Source organism: Plectropomus leopardus, chromosome 12 (assembly GCF_008729295.1).
Source record: "Plectropomus leopardus isolate mb chromosome 12, YSFRI_Pleo_2.0, whole genome shotgun sequence".
NCBI lineage: Eukaryota > Metazoa > Chordata > Actinopteri > Perciformes > Serranidae > Plectropomus > Plectropomus leopardus.
Window position 1 is genome coordinate 12,846,130 of NC_056474.1, and position 26,087 is coordinate 12,872,216.

General features: G+C 39.8%; 2 protein-coding genes across 2 annotated transcripts in view; both read right to left on the minus strand.

Annotated features, from left to right (window-relative positions):
- Nucleotides 1-916: 916 nt before the first annotated feature.
- LOC121951723 (tetratricopeptide repeat protein 39C-like) lies at nucleotides 917-20,969 on the minus strand. Its single transcript, XM_042498172.1, has 14 exons — nucleotides 20,514-20,969; nucleotides 16,374-16,422; nucleotides 13,145-13,273; nucleotides 12,861-12,975; nucleotides 11,079-11,478; nucleotides 8,876-9,044; nucleotides 8,667-8,760; nucleotides 8,478-8,585; nucleotides 7,623-7,732; nucleotides 6,559-6,682; nucleotides 6,356-6,453; nucleotides 6,051-6,155; nucleotides 3,876-3,914; nucleotides 917-1,701 (listed from the first exon to the last, which is right to left on the minus strand). The coding sequence occupies exons 1-14, from the start codon at nucleotides 20,657-20,659 to the stop codon at nucleotides 1,609-1,611; spliced, it is 1,779 nt and encodes a 592-aa protein (XP_042354106.1). The 5' UTR covers nucleotides 20,660-20,969; the 3' UTR covers nucleotides 917-1,608.
- A 1,673-nt stretch (nucleotides 20,970-22,642) lies between these two features.
- The window catches only part of LOC121950945 (laminin subunit alpha-3-like), a 78,432-nt gene continuing 74,987 nt past the window's right edge, over nucleotides 22,643-26,087 (minus strand). The window contains exons 75-78 of the mRNA XM_042497082.1: nucleotides 25,417-25,571; nucleotides 25,057-25,150; nucleotides 24,822-24,941; nucleotides 22,643-23,877 (exon numbers count right to left, since the gene is read on the minus strand). Coding sequence (XP_042353016.1) covers nucleotides 23,735-23,877; nucleotides 24,822-24,941; nucleotides 25,057-25,150; nucleotides 25,417-25,571 — 512 coding nt within the window. The 3' untranslated portion in view covers nucleotides 22,643-23,734. The remainder of the gene's footprint in view (nucleotides 23,878-24,821; nucleotides 24,942-25,056; nucleotides 25,151-25,416; nucleotides 25,572-26,087) is intronic.

The window sequence follows — 26,087 nt, forward strand, 5'->3', positions numbered from 1 at the left end:
AGGTCGGTCCCGATAATCTGCTCTGCAGACCTGATTGTCCTTTACAGTCTGTTCCAGTCCTGTTTGGTGGCAGATCCAACCAGACAGTGATGGAAGTGCAGAGAACAAGAACATGATCAGCAGCTCCTGGGGCAGGTTGATCTTCCTGAGCTGTGGCAAGGAGGTACAGCCTCTGCTGGGCCTTTTTCCAGACAGAGTCTGTGTGGGAAGTCCACTTCAGGTCCTGAGAGATTGTGGATGCCAGAAACTTGAATGTGTCCACAGTAGACATTGTGCTGTTCAGGACTGTGGGGGGGGGGGAGTTCTCGGGTCTCCTAAAATCAACTGTCATCTCCACAGTCTTGAGCGGGTTCAGCTCCAGGTGGTTCTGGCCACACCAGAGGACTAGCTGTTCTGTAGTCCCATGCTGACTGCATCGTGCACGGACCTGTTTGCTCGATAGGCAAACCGCAGGGGGTCCAGCAGGGGGTCCAGCAGGGGGTCCAGCAAGGGGTCTGTGATGTCCTTCAGGTTGCTCAACACAAGTCTCTCAAAAGATTTCATGACTACAGACGTCACGGAAACTGGCCTGTAGTCATTTTATCCTGTGATGGAGGGCTTCTTGGGGACTGGGATGATGGTGGAGCGTTTGAAGCAGAGAGGTACTTCATACGACTCCAGGGAATGGTTGATCGGTTGTCTGCCAGTCGGTGGTTTCCTACAGGTAGGGGAGGATTGTCTCCTGTAACTGGTGATGTCCAGCAGGCCTCTCCAAACTGACGCAGGCTCGTTGGCTGAGAAGCTGTTTTGGAGTCGCAACAATGGCTGTGGGTTCGATTCTGTCCTCGGCTCTTCGCTACATGTTGTCCCCTTTTTCAAATGTATTTTTTGGTGCACACCTCACTTAAAAATAGTAAAAGTAGTGGATACAAAAATATTCTATTTTACAATATTCATTTTATTATCTGGAAACAAACAATATAAATGGAAACCAGTTTACAGCCAAGAGTAGCACTGTTCATTCAGGCCACTCAACATGATGTTGGCACATCTATTAAAACGTGTGCGCAAGACATATTTATACAGATAAAAACAATCTGCTTAAAAAAGGAGCTGCACTAAAAAAAGCCACTGTTTAGTACTCATGCCTATGTATTAACAAAGCCTTTATACTGTAAATGTCAACCAACACTGAGAAGACTGAGTCATTACTTTTAACTGCTTTGTCAGTTAATATTTTATGTGCCATAACTCTACTGACTCATCTCCAAATCACAGGACAAAATGTCCCTCTATGGAAGCAATATGTCTGATGCTTTCAAAATTATTTACAGATTTTAATCAGATTTTCCTGGCATCCAGTTTTTTTAATTACCCATGTAAACAATAAAAATGTGATTTTTTTTTAATTTATTGTAAACTACAATAACAGATAAAAACACCTCTTGTAACTATTCTCCCTTAAAAACACCTCCTGTTTATTGCACACATTTTAAAATGATGCATTGGCTCAGAATATGAAAATTAATAAATTAAAACTAATAAAACAGGGTAACAATAGTGACTTGAATGATACTGTGGCTTTTTAAAAATACGTGTTCCAGTTCTTTCTGAAGTGCAGATAAAATGTCAAGGCTGGGCCGCAGCAGCCCTCATAGAGGCGAGAGCAGAGTGAATGCGAACATGGAGCCTGTTCTCAAAGTCATAGCCGGCATAGTCCTCCTGCATTAAACACGAAAACAGGCAAAAGTGAATGAAATAAAAATGTTATTTCGTTTCTGCTCTGCCATCTAACAAGCTTTGCAGTCAGCACACTCAGACTGATCAATGCACTCGCTGCCCAATCTGTAGCAGCATGCCCATTAAAGAAGCAGAGAGCCTCCTGCTCAGCTCCTCCTGAGCTCCTGTCAGACAGAGCCGATTTTTTTTTCTGGAAATCTGCTCAGGCATGCAGAGTTGGCTGTTACAGGAATAGCAGAGCAACTGACATCGGTGCTCTGTCAATGTCAGCTGCCCGTCCAATAACAAAGTCAATGCTGCTGCACCAATTTCCATCGCAATACGTGTGGGCGAGGCTGCACCCGGTGATGTGGCCTGCTCTGCTGTCTCATGACTTCGTGCTGAGGTAGGTCGGACAATGCGAGTACACCTTAGCTGAACCAACAGGGCAGTATGACGTCTCCCTCTCCCCGAGGGCGCACAACATCCCAGGTTTCATCAACATGGGGCAGCATATCAAGGAAAGTCCAATTAACTGGCTGCTCCACACAGTGACGGGTAAAGCTTCGGCCAGCCACTCTCATTGTTTCCAAGGAGAACGCAGGTGTCGCCTGCGCTTATCCCTACAAATGAGCGTTGCCCCTTATTAAGGTGGACATTTCTGCACGCTCTCAGGACTGCTGACACCAGGGAAGTTCCTAACTACTCATTTCTCTGACGTTTAAGCACAAATTTAAACTAAGACTAGTCTGAATTGTGCTTAATTTTGACTCTTTCGTTTGTTTTAATTTTTTAAGGAATACTCAACCCACAAAATGGCCAGTTGTATATGAGTCATGCTGTGTTACCTTGAATTTAAGATAATTGATCTTGAGTGCCTCCAAAGGAAACAGCCAAGACATTGATTTACTGATTGTCTGGGGAAGACATTAACAACCGCAAAACTATATCAAAACAGTTTACAAACTCTCACAACTAAACTGAAATGAGTGGGAAACTTATCTATGCTCTTTTCAAAGCCAATATTAAGGGTTTTTTTTAAGTAAAAATGCATGTTTGTAGGGAACAGTAAGAGCCTGAGAATACAGTTAGAACTGCTACAGAGGCCTAACTCACAGGGTGGCTTGGCTACTCTCTGCCACTACTACTGGGCCACAAATGTTCAAAAAATCCTTCATTGGCTCCACACTCCTGAGACAGACTGGTGCCGATTTGAAGCCACAGCATGCATCTCAACATCCCTCAGAGCCCTGGTCACTTCCAGTCTTCCCCTCTCTATTCCACACTTTACAAAAAATCCAGCCGTCATAAATACCCTAAAGATATGGTTTAAGTTTAGACAGAACTTTGGGTTTAAAAGTCTTCTCCACATATGTCCGATATGCAATAAACATCTTTTTCCCCCAGCTAGATTAGACTCTGAATTCTCTCTTTGGCAAAAACATGGCATTTAAAGTTTAAAGATATGTATATAGACTGTGTGTTTGCAAGCTTTGAGGACCTATCATCCCAATTTGGCCTCCCACGGTCCACTTTATTTTGGTATTTCCATGTCCGCCACTTCCTTCAGCACCATGACCCTAACTTTCCACACATAACTCTAGCCTCAGGTTTGAATGAAATGTTAGGAGCCCCTTTTAACTCAAAAAGATTAATTTCAAGGATACGCAACTGTGTAACCTCCCTTAAGAACACAACCCTTGTAATGTAGGTATGGAGACAGGTTTTCAGACCGCACAAACCCTGTCCATGTCCACAACCTGTGGAGGTTGATGGCCGCTAGTTTTTTCAACTGGTGTTGAAAAGTACAAAGATTCACTGACTTCAACAGGAACCGAGCATTGGCATTGCTGCTCCTATGTTAGATATGCCATCACCTGATCAGGTAGTGAGTGTATTAATCTGTCAAAGTGCTTACATCCTAAATACTTTTACAAGACCTTGATCAAAACTTTTGACTGAGGGCAGAAAAAAGACAAAATCCAAACACCCTACCGATAGCTCTAAAGGAATGTCATAAGGAAATGCTACGATCTTAGGGAAAAACCAATAATAAAGCTGGTTGTAGAGAACTAGGCATAGAACTTGCTACCAACTACTTAAAAACTACCAATAAACAAATATAAAGCAGTATAAATCTTTAGAGAAAATAAAGCAAAAAAGAAAAAATCCTGTACCTTAGCCTGAAGCATCAGCATTCTGCCCTTCCCTGCAGACTGCAAAAAAAATACAATAAAATATTTAGACTATTATTTTTCCACAATCGCAAATATGGAAAACATTCTCTCTTTCCATCACACACACACACACACACACACACACACACACACACATAACACTTGCCTCTGGGGTGTTCAGCAGCACACCGCCCAGTTCATAGCATGAGTAGGGCTGCACATACCTCATACCCTGATGGCCTTACAGAACTCGATACAAAGCGCTCTACAGTTGTATATAGTTTACACAACTGCGCGATGTGATTGATGAACCAAGAAGGAGTATCTCTTACAGACACACACGACCAAACTAGAACCCCTTAGTTCCAACACTAGGGTCCAAACCGACAACCTGCTGGATTGAAGCGGATTTTGGACTTGGCCGCGTGCCGCTATTAGGTTTATAGTACTCTTTACCCATCCATCACAACTGTTTGCTTAGAGAACAAGAAGTTAAGTCGACAAGATTTGCTATCATCTGCGTGCGTCAAATCAAGTAGGCAATACTACAGAAGCCTTTAGATACATACTCTTTAGCATTAGCCTCCTCAGAGACCGATTTATATCAATAATGACCCTTATTCAATACCGATGAACCGCGAGGGGCGTACAGCGAACAAGAGAGTAATCTCAAATTAAATATCAGATCTGTCAAACACAGAGTACAACCACTTCCACTCCTACCAGATAACAGCTAAACTCTCAATTAGGTAAAATCTACAGAGATAAACCTGATAACATGCATACAACACTATTATCTGTTAACTTGGTGAGGGAGCGAACAACGCAACATCAATACAAAAAGACACAATAGGATTGCTAGCCAAAGAACACTAACGGCCCTACCGATTCTGCGCTTCATACAAATGCGTAATGACCAATCATCTAACTGGCAAAAAAACCGCTACCAATAAAACGAATCTTTAGGGCGAAACTAAAAACCGCAAATAATAGTCATCAGCTGAGAACACCTAGTACAGAAGCAGACTACACACAGAGCAGGACAATACAGACCAAGACATAAACTGCTCTACACACCGAACTCTACTTACAAAACCACCTTTTAGCACCACTGTGAAGCATTTCAAGACTCAATTATTGAAAGGATGCAGCCCTTCTCCTGCAATGAATCTTACCAAATCTAAATCTTCTTTAGATGTCAACAAACAAATTAAACAAGATACAACACAACACAAACTTCATAACATCCTTTGACTATACTACACTTATGTGCTCAAACTGCAAAGAACTATAATACAGAAATACACCTCATTCCTGTCCCCTCTCCCCTGATTCAAGTACTACGTTTAGCACAACAACTCATCAAACACACAAACAACACTATTAAAAATACACAAGCCACTGAAACACATATCAATTTTATAACCAATACTGCACACAAATATTTAAGAAGATGGGAAGGTTGTTAATAAAAAGAGTCTAATTAACAATGACTTACTACAACTTCTATTAATAGACAATTCTATAAGCTACATATCATAGGAGAACGTACATAAATACCGTCAGAAGTAGACTAAGAAGATACATACATAGTTAAAACATTTGACAATAATACTGATAAGTGTGAGGAGTAACTTGATGAATGTAATGAACATACATGACAACAATATACTACAATAACAGACTATTAAGATTGTAGAGCTGTGCAAGATTATAAAAGTTTAAACTTCTGCTGTAGAGATTCAGAAGACTTCGTCAAAATTATATAAATGACAGTCGATTGACTGGGTGTCTGAGATCTATAGATGATCTGAAGTTAATTGATGAAGTCTAAAACAAAATATTAAACTGATATGAAACAAAAAAACAGTTAAAACATTCCAACACAGACTAACCGATCTGTGTCCATCTGTAATTGAATCATCAAGAAAACAAACACTATATATGTTTCTCGTATGCTATTTTTTCTGTGTACCAGATTGAGACATGAGCACACACACACAAACACTAGGTTATTTAAAACCTTAACTGAATGGCGCAAAATCTCCTTAACCGCGTCTAACTCTCAACACACACACACACACACACACACACACACACACACACACACACACACACACACACACACACACACACACACACACACACACACACACACACACACGTAACACTTGCCTCTGGGGAGTTCAGCAGCACACAGCCCAGTTCATAGCATGAGTAGGGCTGCACATAAGAGTTGCTGAGACGACCAACCTCATCTCTTGCGGCCAGTTGGAAATACTAAAAAAAATAATAATAAAAAAACAGTCATTTCACACAAGATCAGTCGTATTAATCAGCACAGTGTTGACTTTTGTGTGATGAGTACACTGTTTAACTACAACAATCCAACAGCTACCGTTAATCAGTGCAGTGTGTCCTGCAGTGCCTCGTATTTCCACACCCTATAACTTGTATTATATAATTAGTGATAATAGTACCTGAATGGCATCTTTGGTATTATGAAGACATCTGTATATGGCACCAAGAAGCAGGTTTTTCAGGCCTGCACACGAGGCATCGTCAATTCCCTGCAGGACTGAAACAAGAAAAATAAAACTGAGCTATGCCAAACGACGACAACGACAAAAAAGGCTTCACAATGACACACAAACTAGTTTTTAAATATTATATAATCGAGTACCTTGTGTCATTGTCTGCAGCTTGGCGGTGGAGCAGTTGGGCAGAGCTTTCCACAGATAAAGAATCTCAATCACAGACAGGATGCAGAGTTCTTTGGATAGACTGGGGGTCCTCAGCTTCTCAGCCTGTTGAAGTATATGCATGTACTTATTTTTAGGGGTGTTACGATCCCATCTCAAAGTTCGGTATCAGGGCCAAACAAGGCCTTTTTCTGACTGATCGGGATCAGCTATCTTGAACTCCGATGATTTGTTTTATGTCAGCTGTCACACAGGTGTTTTTACTTTCATGCACAACAACGTGAAGTGTTAGCTTTCCAACTCTCTACTGTCTGTCTCTCCACTCTGCTGAGCTCCCGTGTGTAAGAGCAGTAGGCAAACTCTGCCCGTGGCAAAACAACACAAATCAGCAGTCTGAGACTGATAATTTATATTATGTTATGAGCATTTGTCTCATTTTACTGAGAGTGTTGCGTTTTGCTTTCGACTGTGGCACATGGTGTTTCTCCGCCCTGCTCTGATTGAGGACAAACAGCAGTGCAGAGCTTACAACAACCACACTCACCACACCACTGCAAGTGCAATAAAAGCCCTGCATAAAAGCCTAATTTATTATTGAAGCCTAATCTGCGCAACAGATAACAATAAACACTCAACGGTATACAGCAAAGCAACAAACAAGAGAATATTCTCTTAAAGGGACAGAAAAATTCCAACAAGACCGCGACAAGGACAAAAAGATTAAAGGGCAGGTTTGTCATTTTATACTTTTTTTTAGTAAAAATAAAAAACTTAATAGTATTAACAACAATAATAATAATAATAATAGGCTATTAAGGAACGGCATGGATGCAGGTATCTTTAAAGAAGCATATTCAAAGTGTGCACCATATAGCAGTATCACTTCAAATCAAACAAATCAGATCCAAAATCTGTATCAGAAGATACTCAAAAGACTCGGCTTGAAATAGGGGGCAAAAAAAATGCAATCAGGGCATCCCTTCTTGTTTTCACTGTGTTCTGCACGAAACATTTGCAAAAGAAAATCAGCTGGATGTACACTCACCCTCTTCATGGAGAACAACTCAATCTGATTATTCTTGCGTTTGAAAAGTCTTTCAACATCCTTAAAAACCTTGACAGCTCCTTCCAAATCACCTGTGGCTCCTTGGCACACTATAAAACAAATCAAAATATGATACAGATTAGGAGCCAATACTAAACTAACAAGAAATGCCCTTGAAGGAAAACTTCAACCACGAAACAATCAAATGTATATCAATCACGCACCCTGCTACACTAAATTTGTGAAGAAAACGCTGTTTGCTGGGGCGCCCAGTAGCTCACCTCGAGGACCGGGCACCCCATGTATAAACATGTCTTTGTCGCAGTGGTCAGAGGTTTGATTCCAACTGCAGCCCTGTGCAGGTCATCACCCCTCTCTACCCCTTTCACGCTATAACTGTCCTGTCGAAAACAGGCAAAAAGTCCAAAAAAAATCTAAAAAAAAAAAAAAAAAATAGAACGTTGTTTCCCAAACAAAAGCATTTTTGCTAATCCCAAATAAAAGCATTTTTGCTAAAACCTTACTATTTAGCACTTCCGCATAAACAGTCTCATGTAAAGATGAGTAGTGTACCTGGGCAAGCACAAGCAAGTGCGCCTTAACTCTGTTTAATGGTATGACACGAACAGAGTTCAGACATACGCACTTTCCCAGGCACACTACTTTTCCCTGCATGAGACCGTTTTTATAAGTGTTTTAAATATTAGGGTTTTAGCAAAAATGCATGTGTTCATTCATCCTGCAGGCCTGAAAAAGAAAGAAGATTTCTTCACAAATTCAATGTAAAATGGGGTTAGGAAGTGATATACAAATGGTCATTTTATTTGAACCCTTAATTGTTTTTACTGTTACCACCTCCAGTCAAATAGGCGTAGTAGCACTGGGACCAGCGAGACTCGGTCTTCAGTCGCTCAAAGGCCCTGTAGGCTTCTCTGTAGTTCAGCTCAATCATGCTGCACCAACCTAAAATGTTCAACAATCAGAAATTATGATGCAGACTAGCGCTGAGCAAGGTGGTTTCAAATCTGAGAGGGAAAGTAGTACCTATTTCATATAAACACACGTGCTGAATCTCCCTCTGGTCAGAGGCCAGATCTAAGGCATCACGGAAGGACGTCAAGGCAATACTGATCTGGCACTAGAAAGGGGAACTTTGTGGTGTGAGTTACAGGCTGAGACAATATTTAGCTTTCTCTACCAAAGGCTGGAGAACAGGCAGTAGATAATAAGGTTTATTCTTAACATGTATTTACCTCAAGGCGTTGGACTCTGCCTTTGAAAAACATGAAGAGGGAGGAGTTTGGATAGATAGCCTCCCTTTGTTGAAGGATGGACTTGGCCTCCATCAGGCCGGCCTGTGTGTCTGTGCCATCCAGAGCAAAGAAGGGCTGCACTACCGTGTGGTACCACAGGAGGGCCAGGCTGTGAGGGAGACACAGAGACCGCAATGAGTGAGAGAGCAAACATGACACCATCTGGTATGAAACTAGAACCATTTGTAATGATTTTAATGAGGTGGGAATAACTATATTTGATAAAAACCTATTAAAATATGCTAAATACAATTGAAACCATTCATAGTGATCATGGTTACTGTAATCAAAAAGTTCGGGATAGAATCATTCCTATACAAACACTGTTAAACAAATTTACTTAAAGTTATCCGGTAAGGCGAGACAGTGTTGCAGTGGTTAGCACTGTCACCTCACATGGTCACCTTCTGTGTGGAGTTTGTACTTTTTCCCTGTTTCAGCATTGGTTGACTCCAGGTTCTATGGCTTCCCCTCGCAGCCCAAAGACATGCACCTTAGGTTAACTGGTGACTTTAAATTGGCTGTAGGCCTGAATGTGAGTGTGAATGGTTGTGTGTCTGTATGTGTCGGCCCAGTAATAGTCTGGTGACCTGTACAGGTTTTGTTAAGCATCCACCCAATGTCAGCTGGGATAGGCTGGAGGCATAAGCATATAAATAAGTGATTATGGATAACGAATGATCACGTTGTCTGCTTAGTGTTCATTTTGGGTCTTTTTATACATGACAACATATGGAGAAAAAACATACTGTAGTTCTCTTTTTTTTAAATTTACTACCATGATCTTTTGCATTGCGGTAACTTGTCTGTTTCCAGCTGGCTACTTGAGGCATGCGCTGCATACACAATGAAGTCATGACTGTAAAAAAAGTTATTTTCTCTCAATGAAAAACATAGTCTCCTTGAAGCTTATGACAAAACCAAGCCAATAAGATGCAGCAGCGATGCAGCATCTGTGGTTGAAGCTGCCCTTATGAAGTGGATTGATAATTTCGGATCATGTAATGTCCCCATAATTAAACTTATTTAGTCTCTAAACAGTCAGATAAATTCAGTAAAAAGCAAATATGTCCACGTCTTTACTTGATATTAAGGTAATAAATATGCAGTTTTAAATTAAATAGCAAATCTGCATGTGAAATAAAGAAAAAGAAAAAAAGGAATCAATATAACCCAGACAGACGTGACCACTAGAAGCAGTTTCCACTGCAGCATTATGTAGTGTTACCAATAGTGACCCTTATTAATCAATATTTGGATAACTTGGTAGACACGACCAAATTTACACAGATATTGAAAAAGGGTTAACATTTGAAACCTGAGAAAATTGTCTTGATTTCATGGGAATCATGGGAAGAAGACAATGAGCAACTTGACCCAAAAAACAGCCAGAAATTAGTAAAAAAAAAAAAAAAGTAACAGAAATTACCTGAAAATTAGCACCAAAAAAAAAAATGAAAACAATCAAACAAAAACGGTAACTGACCTGGTAAAAAAAGTGTTTAGAAAATTGATAATTCCCTGCAAAATAAAAACAAAATTAAAGAAAAGAGTAAAATAATATTAAATATGTAATTATATTAAATAGAAATATAATTTTCTGGACGTTTCTTCTAAAAAAAATTTTTTCTAAATCTACTAATTTCTTGCAGTGCGCAGGACATTTCATTCCACATTCCTTATTGCCTTTTTCCCATGTTTTTGAAAGAAATCAAACCAATTTTCTCAGGGTTCAAAGGTTTAAAGTCTTGTCCAAAGGTTCAAACACCAAAACTGATGTTGAGCCAGGTTGCCAAAATATTGTATGAATAAGAAAGAATTAAAAATGATTCATTACGTAGGCATGATTGGGCAGCTTATGCTGCAGGTTCTGGCATCAATCTGTTTTACAAACCGTTTACAGAGGAAGTTTGCCATGTTCTGTATATCATTGCTTTTGTCTTTGTTAAATATTTGGTCAATGTTGTAATTACAATATACGGCATGATTCATGACAGTGCTTCATCTCAGAAGATGAATTCTCTCTTTCCTCTAGAAATTATGCTCCACTATCTTGTCATCTTGTTTACATTTGAATGATTTAGATCATGTGTCAGTTTCAGCCAGAATACAGATACACAAACGTACTCACTCACATACTCACGTAGCTAAGGGGGCCTTCATGTCCTTACTTTCACTGGCGTACGTAAGCGCTGATAGGCCTTGAAGGCGGTCGCCAGGGAAACCCAGCAGGTTGACGATTTTCAGGAGGTGCGGCGGCACCATGGAGATGCAGAGGTGGAAGAGGCCGTAACCGAAGCTGACCGAACCTTTTAGACGATCCAGAGTCTCTGGGTTGATGCCGTCCAGTCTCAGGGCTGGGCTCGGCCCGGGTGAAGAGGAGCGGCTGTGGTCGGACTTTTCAGAGGATGACAGAGACGGAGGCAGCGATTGCTGTTCAGAGGCTCTTCTTCTGCTGCCCTCCTGCAGGTGTGTGATGTCGCTGTAACATTTGTTGTACATTTTCCAGGCCTTACGGAGGATCCAGCCTCCTTTGATGTAAGCTGTCAGGAGATTGAAGGTGAAGTCAGTGAAACCTGGTATCTGACAGAGTTGGGCTGGTGTAAAACAAAAACTTAAGTCTGTTTGATAATAAGCTGAATAACAGACTGCTATACTAAATTTTACCACTAGGCAATGCACTTAACTCAGCAGCTGCTCCTGTGTGGTACATAATGACACCATGTCCAAAAACAGCCAACGAGCATCCAACCATCACATCGCTTTGCTCTCTGTCCACTAAATATGCCCCTCTGTTGCACCATGTAAACAAACCGTGTAGACTAGAGACATAAGCACTTAAAAGATGAGTGAGTGGCCTACTTGTCATCTTCTACGTGTGTACTTTTTGATCAGAAAACACATTTTATAAAGTGATATTTACTGTAGATGACATACAATTTAGCCAACTGCAAGTATGTTGTTATTAGTGAAGGTCATTCACCAGAAACTGTCAGTTCCCATCTTATTTAGGTTTTTGTACTAAAACCAGGAGGTATTGTGCAGATAATTTATCATACCAACTTCATAAATCAGCCTTTCCCCATGCACTGCAGTGCTATCAAAGCAAGCAACAGGAATAAATAGAACAGAGCGTCCAGCAAAATGGTGCGACAAATACATACGTAGTAAACAAACATAACTAAGCCACGATGACCCTCCCACCTCTGCTGAAATTTGATCTCATGTTGTCGGTGCTTGACTGGTCAGACGCTAGTGGCTCCGATACTCCCAAGGTCCCCAAATGTTTTAAAGGACAAAATTTCAAAACTTTTTCATGACTTTTCAAGGACCCATAATAACATTTTTTGTTGGCCCTACTTGGTCAACTTTACATATGAAACTGTCAAAACATCACACAACATTTTAGAGCCATGTTACATCAACAGCCACAGAAAATACATTTGCAGTTATGTTACACTGCATGGAAGGATGTTCACCGAAGATTACTGTGAAAAAAAATCATTGCATACAACAAACTTCCATGACTTTTTTTGGTTTTTACTAGTTCCGGGACTTTTCAGGCTTGGAAAACATGCTTGTAAAATTTCATGATTTTTCCAGGTTTTTCCATGATCATAGGAACATCATGTCATCCTGCCATTGGCACAGAATGTAGATGTAGGCTACTTTTTAATTCACCAGTCATAATTACGAATTCCAATTTAGCCAGTTTGCATTGAAATAAACCCGGTTTTTAAGCTTGTACACAGCAGAACAGCAAAACCGAACATCAACTCAACTCTGGTATTAAAAAAACAAAACAAATATGCATCTGTTAATATCAAAACTCAGTTTGCAGAACTGCTAAGTTCCTTATTTTAGTTTTGCACTGCTGAATGTGCAGTCTTCATAATTTACCAGCAAGTACAGAAGGTCGCCTTACATGACAGCTCTTGCTTGATGAAAGACAGCACTGCAAGGTAAACCTGGCAGTCTGCAATGATGATCTGCCTCTGGAGTCGGTTGACTGCAGCCACCCCCGACCTCTGAGAGTCCATCTGCCCACACAGACACCTCACATTTACACACTGATGTGACAGGCAAGCTGACAAACTGTAAACATGGACGTTATAGTCTAAAAATAAATGCTCCCTTTCGGGTAAATTACATTTGTTCTATAAATATCATGTACATTCAATTGAATTAAGTGATGAAGAGGTTACTCACACTCCTCTTGATCTTATTTTTGATGGTCTCAATGACACCAGTGTTTTCACTCTCACACAGTCTCTCTGTAGCTTTGAGGTCCTCAAAGGCCATCTGCATTTTCTCCTCCTCAAACGTCATCATGGCGTTCTACAAAAAGAGACAAATAACCACGTTACTGAAATACAACTACTCCAAAATAAAAGCCGGTGATCCAAAAGTGAAGCAAAACGTCTAATCCTGGATTGAACCCTGGAGTCCAGAAAGCAGCAAAACAAAACAAAAACTGTAATCTTCTTAAATTTCAGATTTCATTTGAACAAAAAATAGTCAGGACTCCTGTATCTGTCTATATATTTTAGATCAGTTTATCATGAACTTAAAGACAGCATGAAGCCACTTGCACCTACACAAAACACTTAAGCTTGGCCTACTCTAAACACATCGGATAGGTTGGTTTTAACCCAATATTTTGCTTTTTTAAGAAACAGAAATTCAGTTAATAGGGTTTATCTTCTCCATCTTTCTTTGTAGCAAACTTAGCATCTAATGTTTTATCCTTCAAACACACTGCAGTGCAAACCTGGTGACCATGTATGAGGTGAGATAAATGCAAACCACTGCTATCATACTTCATCTGTCTTTGGGTGCAGAATTGTGGTGGTGTGTCGTGACGCTCTGAATCACATTTCCTGAGGTAAAGTTTTTCCATTTAAAGAGTTCTTTATCACATTTAGCAGTGGCACAGCTGCTTCAGAGCTATGAGACCAGTAATGTGACAGCCGAGAGAGTATTTATAAATCACCACACCCGCTGATCGAGGCTTTATTCACCTGCACCCAGCCCTTTGCATGTTGCACTGCTGCAGGGGGTGCACGTGGAGAAGCAACATATATCTCTGGAGAGCACAAAGGTTTTGTGAGGGAACAACAAAGTTTTACAACGAGAATCGAAAGTATTTATCTAATATTACCATTGATTGTATCAATGTTTAAAGAGCAAGGAAATCCTGTCTGACCGGCATCAATGCCCCAAAAATATTTGAGCAAATCTCCTGATGCAAAAGCCCTCGACCTGCAGCCCCGAAAGGGGGCAGCTGCCACAGACGGCCTTTATAGCCTACTGCCGTTCACTGGGAGTAAACCAGCTGTCAAAGTGCTTACGTGGATGTGCAGTGAGGCGGGGAAATACTAGTCTGACACCAACCAAAGCCCGGCATACAGAAACTGACTGATGCGGGCCTCGAGGTGACGGAGATCATGGCAGTGAGTGTGCACACACTGGAGCGACACAGTCTGATCAAACTAACTCATCTGAATCACACAGGCTGCCAAAAAAAAATGTTTAAGACTTTTTTCACTGGAAACACACACATAAATGTACATGATACTAAGCTGCTGGTCTGCACATAACATGTAGACCACTCTCCCACAGATTAGCAAATTGGTAGATAGGAAAATGTTTATGTGTTGCTAGGGAAAAGCTGTCAGTCTCATCAGCTGCAAAACTGTTTGTGTTGGCGGAGCCAAAAAAATTGTAATAAACAGTCAAATCATTCAAAGTTGTGGCATATTACTGTAACTAATAAATGGCACTTGTTGAACACTTGTATACAAGCAATATAACACTCGAGGTTGTGCTGTTGTACTGTATATCATCATGGCTGTGATTATCTTTGGCACTCAGCCTGAGGCCTCTTGCCTACGACCGAATCACAGCTGTGATGATACACGGTACAACAGCACAACCTCAAATGTGATATTGCTTAAATCAAACCAAATCTGCTCTGATTTGCATATCACACATATATAACACCTGTACTCAAAAATAAAAAGGATGCTAACGTGTCTCCGGTCTGCTCTACGCGTAACACTGACAGTGGCAGTTACATTCACTGTTTGTGGTTATGTGTGTCTAGCATGTGTCTTGTACTGAGGATGAACTGTGTGTTATATTTGGTCTTCAAATAGAATGAAACCCTACGTATATACGTCCTACTTGGCTTTTTTGGATGGTCATACTACAAATATCAAACACAAGAGGCTCTTCAATCTATTGACCTTTGCTGCCTGGAAAAATGTTTCGCTCTTCTGGATAAATGATGCGACTCCAACGAAAAAAATCATGGCACAATCTTATAACGTAGTGTGTTTCCAATGAATATATTTCTTGTATGCTTCACTTCTCAGCGGAAGCTTTTTTTATTAAGTTTGGGTCCCTTACTTTAAATAAATTGGACCTACGCCGTCATATTCTTTGGGTTTCCCAAATCTGCGTAGCCAGTTTCTGTATGTTTCCTTGGAATCAATCCCGTGGTAACGTTGATATTTGTCCACACAGCGTGCGTTTGTATTTTGATGTTGTAGGGCAGCAAAACTTAACTTGCTTTGCCTGGGGGGGCATGTTTGTAAAATGCAGCAGCAGTCCCACACATTTTCTAGGATTTTAGGACATTTCTTGGATTTAAGTAATTTTCTTTGTTTTTGGGACATTTCTTGGATTTTAGGACATCTCTCAGATTTAAGGACATTTCACTGATTTTAAGATGTTTCAAGTTCTTTATAGGATTTTAGGATGCTTCAAAGATTTTCAGAGTTAAGGACATTTTTAGGGGTTTAGGGATATTTCTAGGGTTTGAGAACATGTCTAGTATTTTTGGATGTTTCTAGGATTTAGGACATTTCTAAGATTTTAGTGGATTTTAGTAGATTAGTGGCTTAGTGGCTGAATTAGCAAATGATTGAGGGGCCCACCCTCAAGTATCACTGTTGTATGGAGAGTGAAGGTTGGGGATGGATATGTCAACTTCTTTATTTTCTTATTTTTAGCTACTTATTTTGTTATGTCTGAGCTGTTTAATTCTGTGTTGTTTATGAAAAATGTAATAAATAAATTTGTTTTTAATTGCAGGCTCGACCATATTATATATGGTTATTTTATTTTTACATTGCACCGTGATCTCTGAACATGCTTGTAGTTGTTTATTTAGATGTTATGACATCTTCCTCCTCTTCCTATTGTGTTTTAATCTACTTATTGAAAAGGCATTACTTGAGTCAGTCACGCTTCTGTTTTTGTACCAGGAAAAAATGAAGTCTGGCTTTGTGCCTTGCAGAAACAAGATTCCTTCAACCTCATTATGAAACTGAAGCGCTTTTTAAAGGGAATTTACGATATTTCTGTCAGCATTATCTTGACCACAAAGTAAAACAGTGCAGTGCTGCAAAAAAGATATTGCGCCATAACTCACCAGAAAACTCACAAAGCTGGCCCCGAAACTCATCAAAGGACTGTGGTTCCTAAAACAGAGGATAAAGAATAGATAAATGGCATGTAAGTGACAGACGACCTGTGTGAACAGATAACAGATCAAGAGGCTACGAAGGACGTCACTGGGTGTAGCAACAAAAATGAGTTAAGCCGGTTTCATGCATACAGCAGCGGACTGAGTCGCTGTGAAGAAATGAACAAGTTGAGGCACAATGTGACAGTCAGACAAGAGCAACTGGATTCTATAAGGATGGTGTGATTTCAGATATCCCTCCATGGAGTTGGTGGTGTTTTAAAGGGGCAGTTTACCCAAATCAAAATATTTTCCTCTTACCTGTAGTGCTATTTATCAGTCTAGATTGTTTTGGTGTGAGTTGCTGAGTGTTGGAGATATTGGAAATAGAGAGGTCCGTTTTCTGTTGAATTTAATTTACTAGATATCACTCAGCTTATGGTGCTCAAAGTACCAATAGAAGACATTTTAAAAACTCAACAGCAATGTCTCTTTCCAAAAATCATGACCCGGCTACTCAAGATAATTCACATTATCTTGAGCAGTTTTAGGCAGGTACTATTTTCTTTCAACCAAACTACACCCGCCCATACTAGGCTATCACTGTGCAGGAGGAAGTGTGCATCAACTGCCAGCTCACACTGAGCTAAATGTTACAGCTCAGTTGAGGAGAACGCTTTTAATGATTAAAATCATACGCTGTCACAACCACGAGCCTGTCGACCATGAGTGGATGCACTCTTCCTGCTTCACAGTGATACCTTTCAGTGGATAGTACAGATGTCCCAATCCAATCTCAACGACTGATATCAGGGCAAATCAGGGCATTTTTTGACTAATTGGGATCAGCTTTATTCAGCTTATAGGGCAGATCCTTTTCTCCTCTGAGCTGTAGCAGTAACTAGCTCAGTGGTGCTAGGAGAGCTAGCAGTAGATGCAAGTGTCCTTCTGCACTGTGGTACAGTTGATGGGTGTAGTTTGGTATGAAGGAAATAATTCTTGCATTCTTGCAGAATAAGGTCTGTAGATTATCTTGAGTAACCAGGTCATGATATCTCAAAAGTGACATTGCTGTTGAGTTTTTCAAACATATATTTTTGGCACTTTGAGCACCAAAAGTGCCATCTAGTTCTTATATCTTCAACACTCTGCAGCTCACACTTAAACAATCTAGACTGATAAATTGCACAACAGGTAAGAGGAAAGCCATGCATTTTTTTTTCAGGTTGAACTGTCCCTTTAAGGCATCACTGAACCCTATTACCTATTCCCCTACACCCACAACACAGAACACAGAGTCACCCTGACGAAGCCTGGGGAACTCTATCAGCAAACTGGTTAATCAAGACGAAACAACCGCATTCAAATCCGGATGACACCTAGTGTTAAGCGCAATTAGTGGAGGAGGTGACATTTAAGGTGTCACCAGGGGTTGGGACACATAGGGTTCACCCTTCTGTGGCATCGACAGTCAAGCTGAAAGCAAACCTTTCCTATCAGCACTTCTAATTACTACACAGCATGATTTAATGTATATAAAATCCTGCGGATTCACTCGAGAGTGCAGCTCAGAGCATGGGCTCCAAACCCTTTTAACTTGTGAGCCCTTTAAAGTAAGTAATGTCTGGTTGTGACTGATCAAAGGTTGCTTATGGGGTCAGCCAAACCAGTTTTTAGGGGTTTTTTACATGTAAAATAGTTAGTTACATGTAAAAAATATTTAGCAAAGAATACATGTTTATTGCATCTATTATATCCAGTAAAATGTCATAAAAAAACAGGATCATGAAGGTTCGGGTTACGGCAATGATTCCCAAAGCTATATCTCAGCATTTCATTTATTTCCGTAAAAAAAAATGATATTGTCATTTAAAAAGTTTAGATTCTTATTCATGATATAAACTTAATTGTCTCAAAGGACAAGGACACATAAATTGCCTCGTCCTGCATTAGAAAAGTACACAATTATAACAATCAAAGAGCTTATAGAACAATGGCAAAGTATGGGGGCGAAGATAAAACTGAATTTGTCAAGAAAAGAAGCCTATTATGCAAGTACGACTATTTAATATACATTTAAAAAACACAACACAGACCGAGAACTAAAGGTTATTTGGGTTTTTTTTTAAACAGCACTAAAAATAGCTGTAAATCTTATCTCTGATGCAGTATTCAGGAAACAATCTACTCAAAATTCATCCAGATTGCTTGTTTTACACAAACTGCAGGTACTGCATTCACTATTTGGGTTAATTGTACCGTTCATCATTATGTACTGTTATGTTATGCATTGAATATAATGGGAAATATCCATAAAATATGTCAAAATGGGCCTGTTAAAGAGATGGTTTGGGTTTTCTTAAGTGGGTTTGTATGTATTAGTATATTACATACAGTACATGTCGGTTGGCACACCCACAGTTTGGAAAAGCAGTACAACATGGAAACTAAGAAATCTACTGTTGTGAAGGTGTCAGCAACAAAACACAGCCACTAAAAAAAAAGGTCCCAACTAAAAAAAAGTAAATATCAGTTTAAGTGTACACTATATTGAGAGTATTTTCTTAATGTCAGACAGTGATTTCCAACTGGAAAATGAAGCCATTATATTGCTCTCTTCAAATCCAGACTCTATTGAAGAAAACAGTGATTTAACATTGCAGAGTGAAGGAGCCGCTGGTCCACAGCTGCCTCAAACTGTTACTCAGTTTGTGGCATTGTGTGACTTAAGCATTTAAAAGGGGTTATTTCGGATTCACCAAAGTCACCCAATAGCACAAACTAACTAACAGATCAATGCAGCAGTGGACCAGCAGCTCCAGTCTTCAGTGATGTTACATTACTGTTTTTGTCAGTGAAGTCTGGTGGCTTTATGAGAGCACAGATGGGGACCTGAAGCTGTTTACAGCTTTTCCTTCAGAATAGGCTGTCTCACGGAGAGGACAAGCAGTAAAAATACTCTCAATGTATCGTATACTTGAACTGATATTGATCATTTTCTAAGGGGGCTTTTTTTAGGGGGATAAAATAAGTTTCACTGCTGACCCTCATCCACAGCAGTACATTGCTCAGCTTCCATGTCAGACTCCTGTATGCTTCTCCAAAATGTGGGGTGTGCTGAGTGACATGTACCATATGTAAGGGGTCAACAGATTAGCGGCCCAGCTGATTATTGAGGCTGATATTTGGCATTTTGCCAATTATCTGGATCAGCGTTTTATTTTATTTAAATCACCAATAAAAGTAATTAATTAAAAAGTGCAAAGAAAGCGTCAGCATGGGGAGAGGGGGGCTTCAGAGAGCTATTGTTATTTATTATTATTTATTCATTCATTTTTATTTCAATTTTCACTTGAATTTATAAAAAAAAAATGTTTCTGGGAACTTGCTGTATATGATGTTGAACATGTCAGTTTTGATTAAACGTCTGCTAAAGGTGTTTAACATAGTTTTGTGTTGGAGTTTGTTACAATCCAAACTCTAAATATTGACCGAAAGCTTTTCATTTTTATTGTGAATGCATATCGGTTCTCAGTAACTAATAATAATTGGTATCAGTATTAGCCCTGAAAAACCAATATCGGTTGACCCCCTACAGCATGTTAAACACTGAACAATGACAAGTTCCTCATACAACCAGAAAATCTGCAGCATCAATTTAAAGGTTAGAAGTTTTAGATGGTTTTCTTGGTAATCTTCCAAAAAGTTTCCAAAATAACCCAACTTCCACACAGTATTTAAACTGAATGATGCTCACAGCAACTGTAGCAGCCACATAAAAGCAGCATTAATAATATTCAGATACTAAAGTCACTCCACTGTTTGACTATCACAAGTCACGCTGTGGGTGTGGATATTTGCTCAGGGTATTCAAACAGCATCCATCCTGCTTGTGACCCGATCATACAGCAGACAAGCGTGACAAGCATGTTAGGTTTTGTTTTGCAAGCTAAGCAGAGACAGTGCTGGAGGGAATAAATGGCTTCTGCTCATGCTACAGTAGTTTGGACACAATAGCTACTCTGTCTCATTAAGAGGAAACCGTGCAGAGTATTCAGTCACAGAGGTGTGTCAGACAGGTTGTCTCTGAGACAGACACTCACAGACCTGTATGATCTGAAGAGCTCGTCGCTCTCCTTGAATCCATTGTTGAGCAGCATGTTGATCCCTTTCAGTGCCAGCTCTGCGTCGTTGATAACCTCCGTCTTCTCGTCCTCCGCGCTCCCCGGGGCTGCTCCTGTCGGGTCCGCCATTGAGACACCCGAAACCGGAATGAGAAGCTGAACGCGGCCGCGGAGACGGAGGGCGGGAGGGGACGTGCGGCGGTTTGTGTCGGTACTTTACTTACAGGCAGAGTAGTCTCAGCCGGTGGCGCAGTTTGGAGCAAACGCAGTCGTTTTCATTTTCTTACGTGAGGAGATTAAAGAGCGAAAAAAACAACTAGCCGGTGCCTACATGCGTGTGTGTGTGTGTGTGTGTGTGTGTCAGGCGTGTATCCAGCGGTTTGTGTCGCTGTTCCGTATTCTGCCGCCGCCTGACCGGTGGCTCGTGTGTTCCTGTGCAGACCGGAAATGTGCTGCATTTGGGTGCTGTGGGAATTATCGGCTTTCTGATAAGACATGAGACGCGCATAAACAATAAGTACCGAGACGGGGCTTTTAAACCCTTTGAAACCTGAGAAAATTAACTTGATTTCTTTAAAAAAAAAAAAAAAAAAAAAAAAAAAAAAACATGATAGGAAGGTAATGAGCCACGAAAGAAGAGTTGACTCAAAAAGTTGGAAGAAATCAGCAAAAAGTGGCCCATAAAAAAGTTACTAGGGCTATAAAACAGTTTTTTTTAATCGTGATTAATGGCATTGTTTAAACAATAATCGCATTTTTAATCAGATGTTTTCAATTACATTATTTTGCATTACAAAACAGTCATGGAGTCCATATTAACGAAGCGGGGAAATTCTCATCAGATTGTTGAGGAATCACATAACAGCAAAAAACTGCATGAGACTCACATTAAAAAAGTGGGCATGCCTGTACAAAGGGAGACTAATGCCTGCAGGAAAAAAATCTGATTTGGTTTTAGCTAGTCGAAGATGGTCTTCTTGCTGGTCTTTGATGGTTTGACATGCTGGTGTCATGCGAAAATTATGTGAAAACATATCTTAAATTGGTCAGGCTTGGTCTTCCTGCAGAACCTATTTCCATTCAGATAACTGGAGGTCAGAGGTCAACTGACTACTTGATTTTAAATCGCAAAAATGTATACTTTGGCGCGTTGTTTGGTCAGACATGATATGGTTTGTACCACTGGATTATTGCACTCATTTGCAGGAGTCTGCAACTTTCACTCGCGACTTCACAAAGTCCGTGAAGGCAGCACCGAAGTGGGCGTGGTGGTTTGTGTTTGAGATGCAGCCAAAGAGATGAGAGGGAAGAGTTTGACAAACAGCTGCAGTCAAAGATCCAGCGAATTATTTGTATCACTTCTTGTGAGGGCCACAGGTGTAATTTTAGAAGTATAATATATTAAAAATCTAAATAGTTCAATTGCTAGTTAGTGTTGATTTTTTTTATTTTTTTTTTTGGGGGGGGGGGGGTTATTCCCCTACATGATGGCCTAAATGTTGCATCGAAGCCTTAGCCACCCAAAAGTATAAATCTTTGATTGATTGCATCCTTTTTTTTAATGAAAGCAGTCAAATCTAAGGATAGGGCTTCAAAAAATGGGTGTAAATGTCTCCTCAGGTTATTGAAAATCTCCACATTCCCACACTGAACACTGAGGGTGTGACTTCAGTGTCCCTGTAACAACTGTCCTGCTCTTAGTTAAATTATATGAACATTATAATTCCCTAAGGGGCAATAAAGGATGTGTGAACAAAAATGAAAACCTGCTTAGAGTTGTATTTACTGAACATAATCTTAACTAGTCGTAGTCCAAGCTGAACAGCTCCCAAAAGGAAGGCACACTGAGATAAATCAACATTATGTATTCCAGCACAGCAGATGTTAATCCTTATTTCCTCATACCAATATTAAATACTAGACATATTTAAATAAATTGAAAATAATATTTATCTTATCTATAATTTAACACTTATTTCTGCATGTCAGCAAAAAAAAAAGCACGTTTTAGTATGTAAAACAAACTGAGTCGAAAGATATTTTTCAAGCCCTACTTATGGCACTGAGACGTATTTATAAAGTAATAAAACAGTAATTACAAAATGGCTTACAAATCAGTGGTCACAAGACAGGAATGCATGTAAAAATCATCAATCGTCATGCATATTTTTTCTATATGACAGATTTTTCCACAAAAGTACACAGCAGCTAAGGGACAGTTCGTCATCATTGTGGGGCTGGGGTTAGCTTCCGCGTTCAAATACTTAATTCTTCTCTATTCTAATTTGTAGCTTCAGGGAGGGTCAAGATTGAAAATAGAAAAAAAAATTAAATCCGAGACACCCCCCTCCCCTGATAAATAAAGTACAGTCCCTAAGTAAACACTTGCTGGGAAGTTTAAATACATCAAAAACATGTTATTTTGTAATATAGCTTTAACTTTTATATGGACAACATGGTCCCAAACATGAATTGTGAGTGTTATTAGAAGATAATTGCATCTATATGTTTTCAACTCAATGCTCCACAAACAGCCATGAAGAAAGTCCTCATGCATGAAAAAGGAATGCAAAATGGAAAATAGAACAACGGTGTGAGAAAAAAAAAGTGATTTCATGGCCTGTGTGAAGACACCACGTCTATTAAACCAGTTAAATGCAGAGCTCTACATGCTGGCATGTGGTTTTGAATATAAAACAGCTAGGCAGCCTCTGAAATGTCACTGATTTGAGCACCGTGGGTGTAAACGTAATTATTCTAGACTTTCTGACAAACAAAAATTAAAAATCATCATGAAAGCACCATCACAAAAGGCATCATTTGTTTTCTTAAAGTGCTGGGTTGCTCCTATTGCAGCCCTGACCAATCACAAGCATATTCATTAGCATTTGATTGTCGACAGAAAATGAATGGACCAACACATCAGACTGTAACACAAATGTTAGCATATGTAAATTGGTGCTGATTTTATCACAAAAAAATAAATACAGAGACGTTTAACCGAGCAGCAAATATTATGAACCTGTAAGCTGCTGCTCATATCTCCATTTTACACACAGACGCTCACACACTCACATTGAAACACACACCTCATAATATATACATTCTTACACACAAACACATTCTGTGTCTCGGTAACAGATTGCACATGGTTGGCGGCGGACGTGGTCCCAAGGTTTGATTCATGATGACGCAGTGAGATGTTCAGCCTGGACACTCTTTGAGATTAACCAGACCGAACACGCCAGACAGCCTGTCGAATGAGACTGAGTCGCCGTTGATCCTCATGTCCTGGATGCATCCCACAAACGATGATGTGACGGGGAGCGTCTGACGCATTGACATCTCTGCAGTAGATCAACACAAGTGGTAAACATGTCATATGTTGGGACAGTTTGGCCCAACATCAAAAATACATATTTTTCCTTTTACCTGTAGTGCAGTTTATCTAGATTGTTTTGGTGGGACTTGCAGAGTGTTGGCGATCTCGCCTGTAGAGATGTCTGACTTCTCTCCGATATAATGGGACTGGACTGCACTGGGCTTCTGGTGCTCAAAGCGCCAAAAAATACATTTGAAAAACTTAACAGTAATGTCACTTTCCAGAAATCATGACCAGTTACTCAAGATGAACCACAGACCTTGTTGTGAGCAGTTTCATGTTTGAACTGTTTACTTTCTACTGAACTACACTCGCCAACTGTATCACTGCGCAGAAGGAAGCGTGCATCTACTGCCAGCTTATGCTAATGCAACTTTGAGCCGGTGACACAGTTGGCGGGTCTTGTTCAGTACAGTATGAAAGTGTTTATGTTATTGAAAAATAAGCCTACTGAAGTGAGTATCCAATCAGCACCTGCTATTGACAGATACTCATTAATAAATGAGCAGTAGTATGGGGATGGAGGCAAAAAGAAAGAAGAAAAAAACATTATCGGGACATCTCTCGTAGAAAGAAAATTGTTCGGCAATGAAACAGATTTGTGAATTATCTTGAGTACCCAGGTCATGATATCTGGAGAGAGACATTGCTGTTAAAAAATGTATTTTTCTTTTGCGCTTCGAGCTCCCCAAGCCGAGTGCCATTTGGCTCCATTATATTTGAGATGTGGCAGACATCTCTATGGCCGATATCTCCAACACTCTGCAACTCACACCAAACCGATCCAGTCTGATGATTAGCACTACAGGTAAGAGGAAAAATATGTTTTCTTCATTTTGGGGTCAACTCACCCTTTAACTAAAATGAAACTAAGTAGATTAACTCTCAGATTAACAGATTAATACTCACCAGGAATGCCACCCACATACAAAGAGTCTTTGGTCAGAGTTGCAGTGGAAGATGGTGGTCCAATCTTGTAACTGTCTACTGTGTCCACATGCAGTTGCACGACATTTTTCCTCTTGATTACTAGAAGACACATGGACAGTGATGTAATGCAAAATATGATTTAAATCAGAGTCCTAATAGGTTTGAAAAGCAGTTTGTCTTGAATACTATCATGAGGTGATTGTGTGTATTTTACCTGAAATTTTATGAAACATTCCATCACATAAAGAAGCTTTCGGCTTCACAGACACCATGAATTCCCCTTTGCCATTGTTCGCTTGTGCCACCACCTGGAAATGTGAACAAACACAGAGCATTTAATCACATGTACAGACAACACACTCTAAGAAAAGACCCCTTTTTGAAATCTAGGTTAAATATAGGACCGGTTCTGTAATGTAAAAGTCCCCAAAACAAAGGCACACACACACTAAGAGATGTGTTTCTCTAATCCAGACTCACTTAACCCGAGTCTTTATTTTATAAAAACTAATTTTAAGGGTCAGGAGCAGAAAAAAGAGCTTATGTGGCATCATTAAACTGGCGGAGACCTCACCTCTCCTCTGTGCATGTAGACAGTGAGATAGTGGCCCATAGCAGGTCCATACTGGTTCCTGCTGAAATCACCGACATGCAGCAGGAGGCCACTCAGGTTACGTGGGCGAATATTAAACAGCAGTTCAAAGCCGGAGCTCACAACAAAGGAGTCATCTAAAATACATAAAAACACACATTATCGTGGTTGTCATCATTGCCATTGTTATAGATATTATAATTTAGAAATTAAGCTAAAAACAGTGAACAGAAAACCATGAAATAAACATAGAGTTTCATAGTTTTTTTGAAGAAACTGAAACGTCACTAATTTCCTAGGAAGTGTCTTTGAAAGGAAGCAGCAGGTAAATTGAACATGGAAAATGTAAAATTTGTCTTCCTGTGTACATTACTAGCATAATGGGGAAGTTAATCAATACCAGCGATAAACACTTCAAACACCCATTACATTGGTTCTATTGATTATCAAAATGTAATCACGGGGTTTTTTTTGGCTATAACATCATTTTTTATGTTACTCTCATTTCTATTTTCTTCCTCCAAACACAGTCAAACACATTTAATTAGTATCAGATTTAAGAATAGAAAAAGACCTTGTCAGAATACCACTAGTATGAAGCAATTACTATACTTGTAAAATATTTTTTGCTAATTTTCTGTACTAATTAAAAA

Coding starts and splice junctions, on each gene's coding strand:
- LOC121951723 (XM_042498172.1), bottom strand. CDS start 20,659: ATGGCGGACCCGACAGGAGCAGCCCCGGGGAGCGCGGAGGACGAGAAG. Junction 16,423..20,513: donor GAGCTCTTCAGATCATACAG/GTCTGTGAGTGT, acceptor CCTCTGTTTTAG/GAACCACAGTCCTTTGATGA. Junction 6,683..7,622: donor AGTTGTTCTCCATGAAGAGG/GTGAGTGTACAT, acceptor ATACTTCAACAG/GCTGAGAAGCTGAGGACCCC.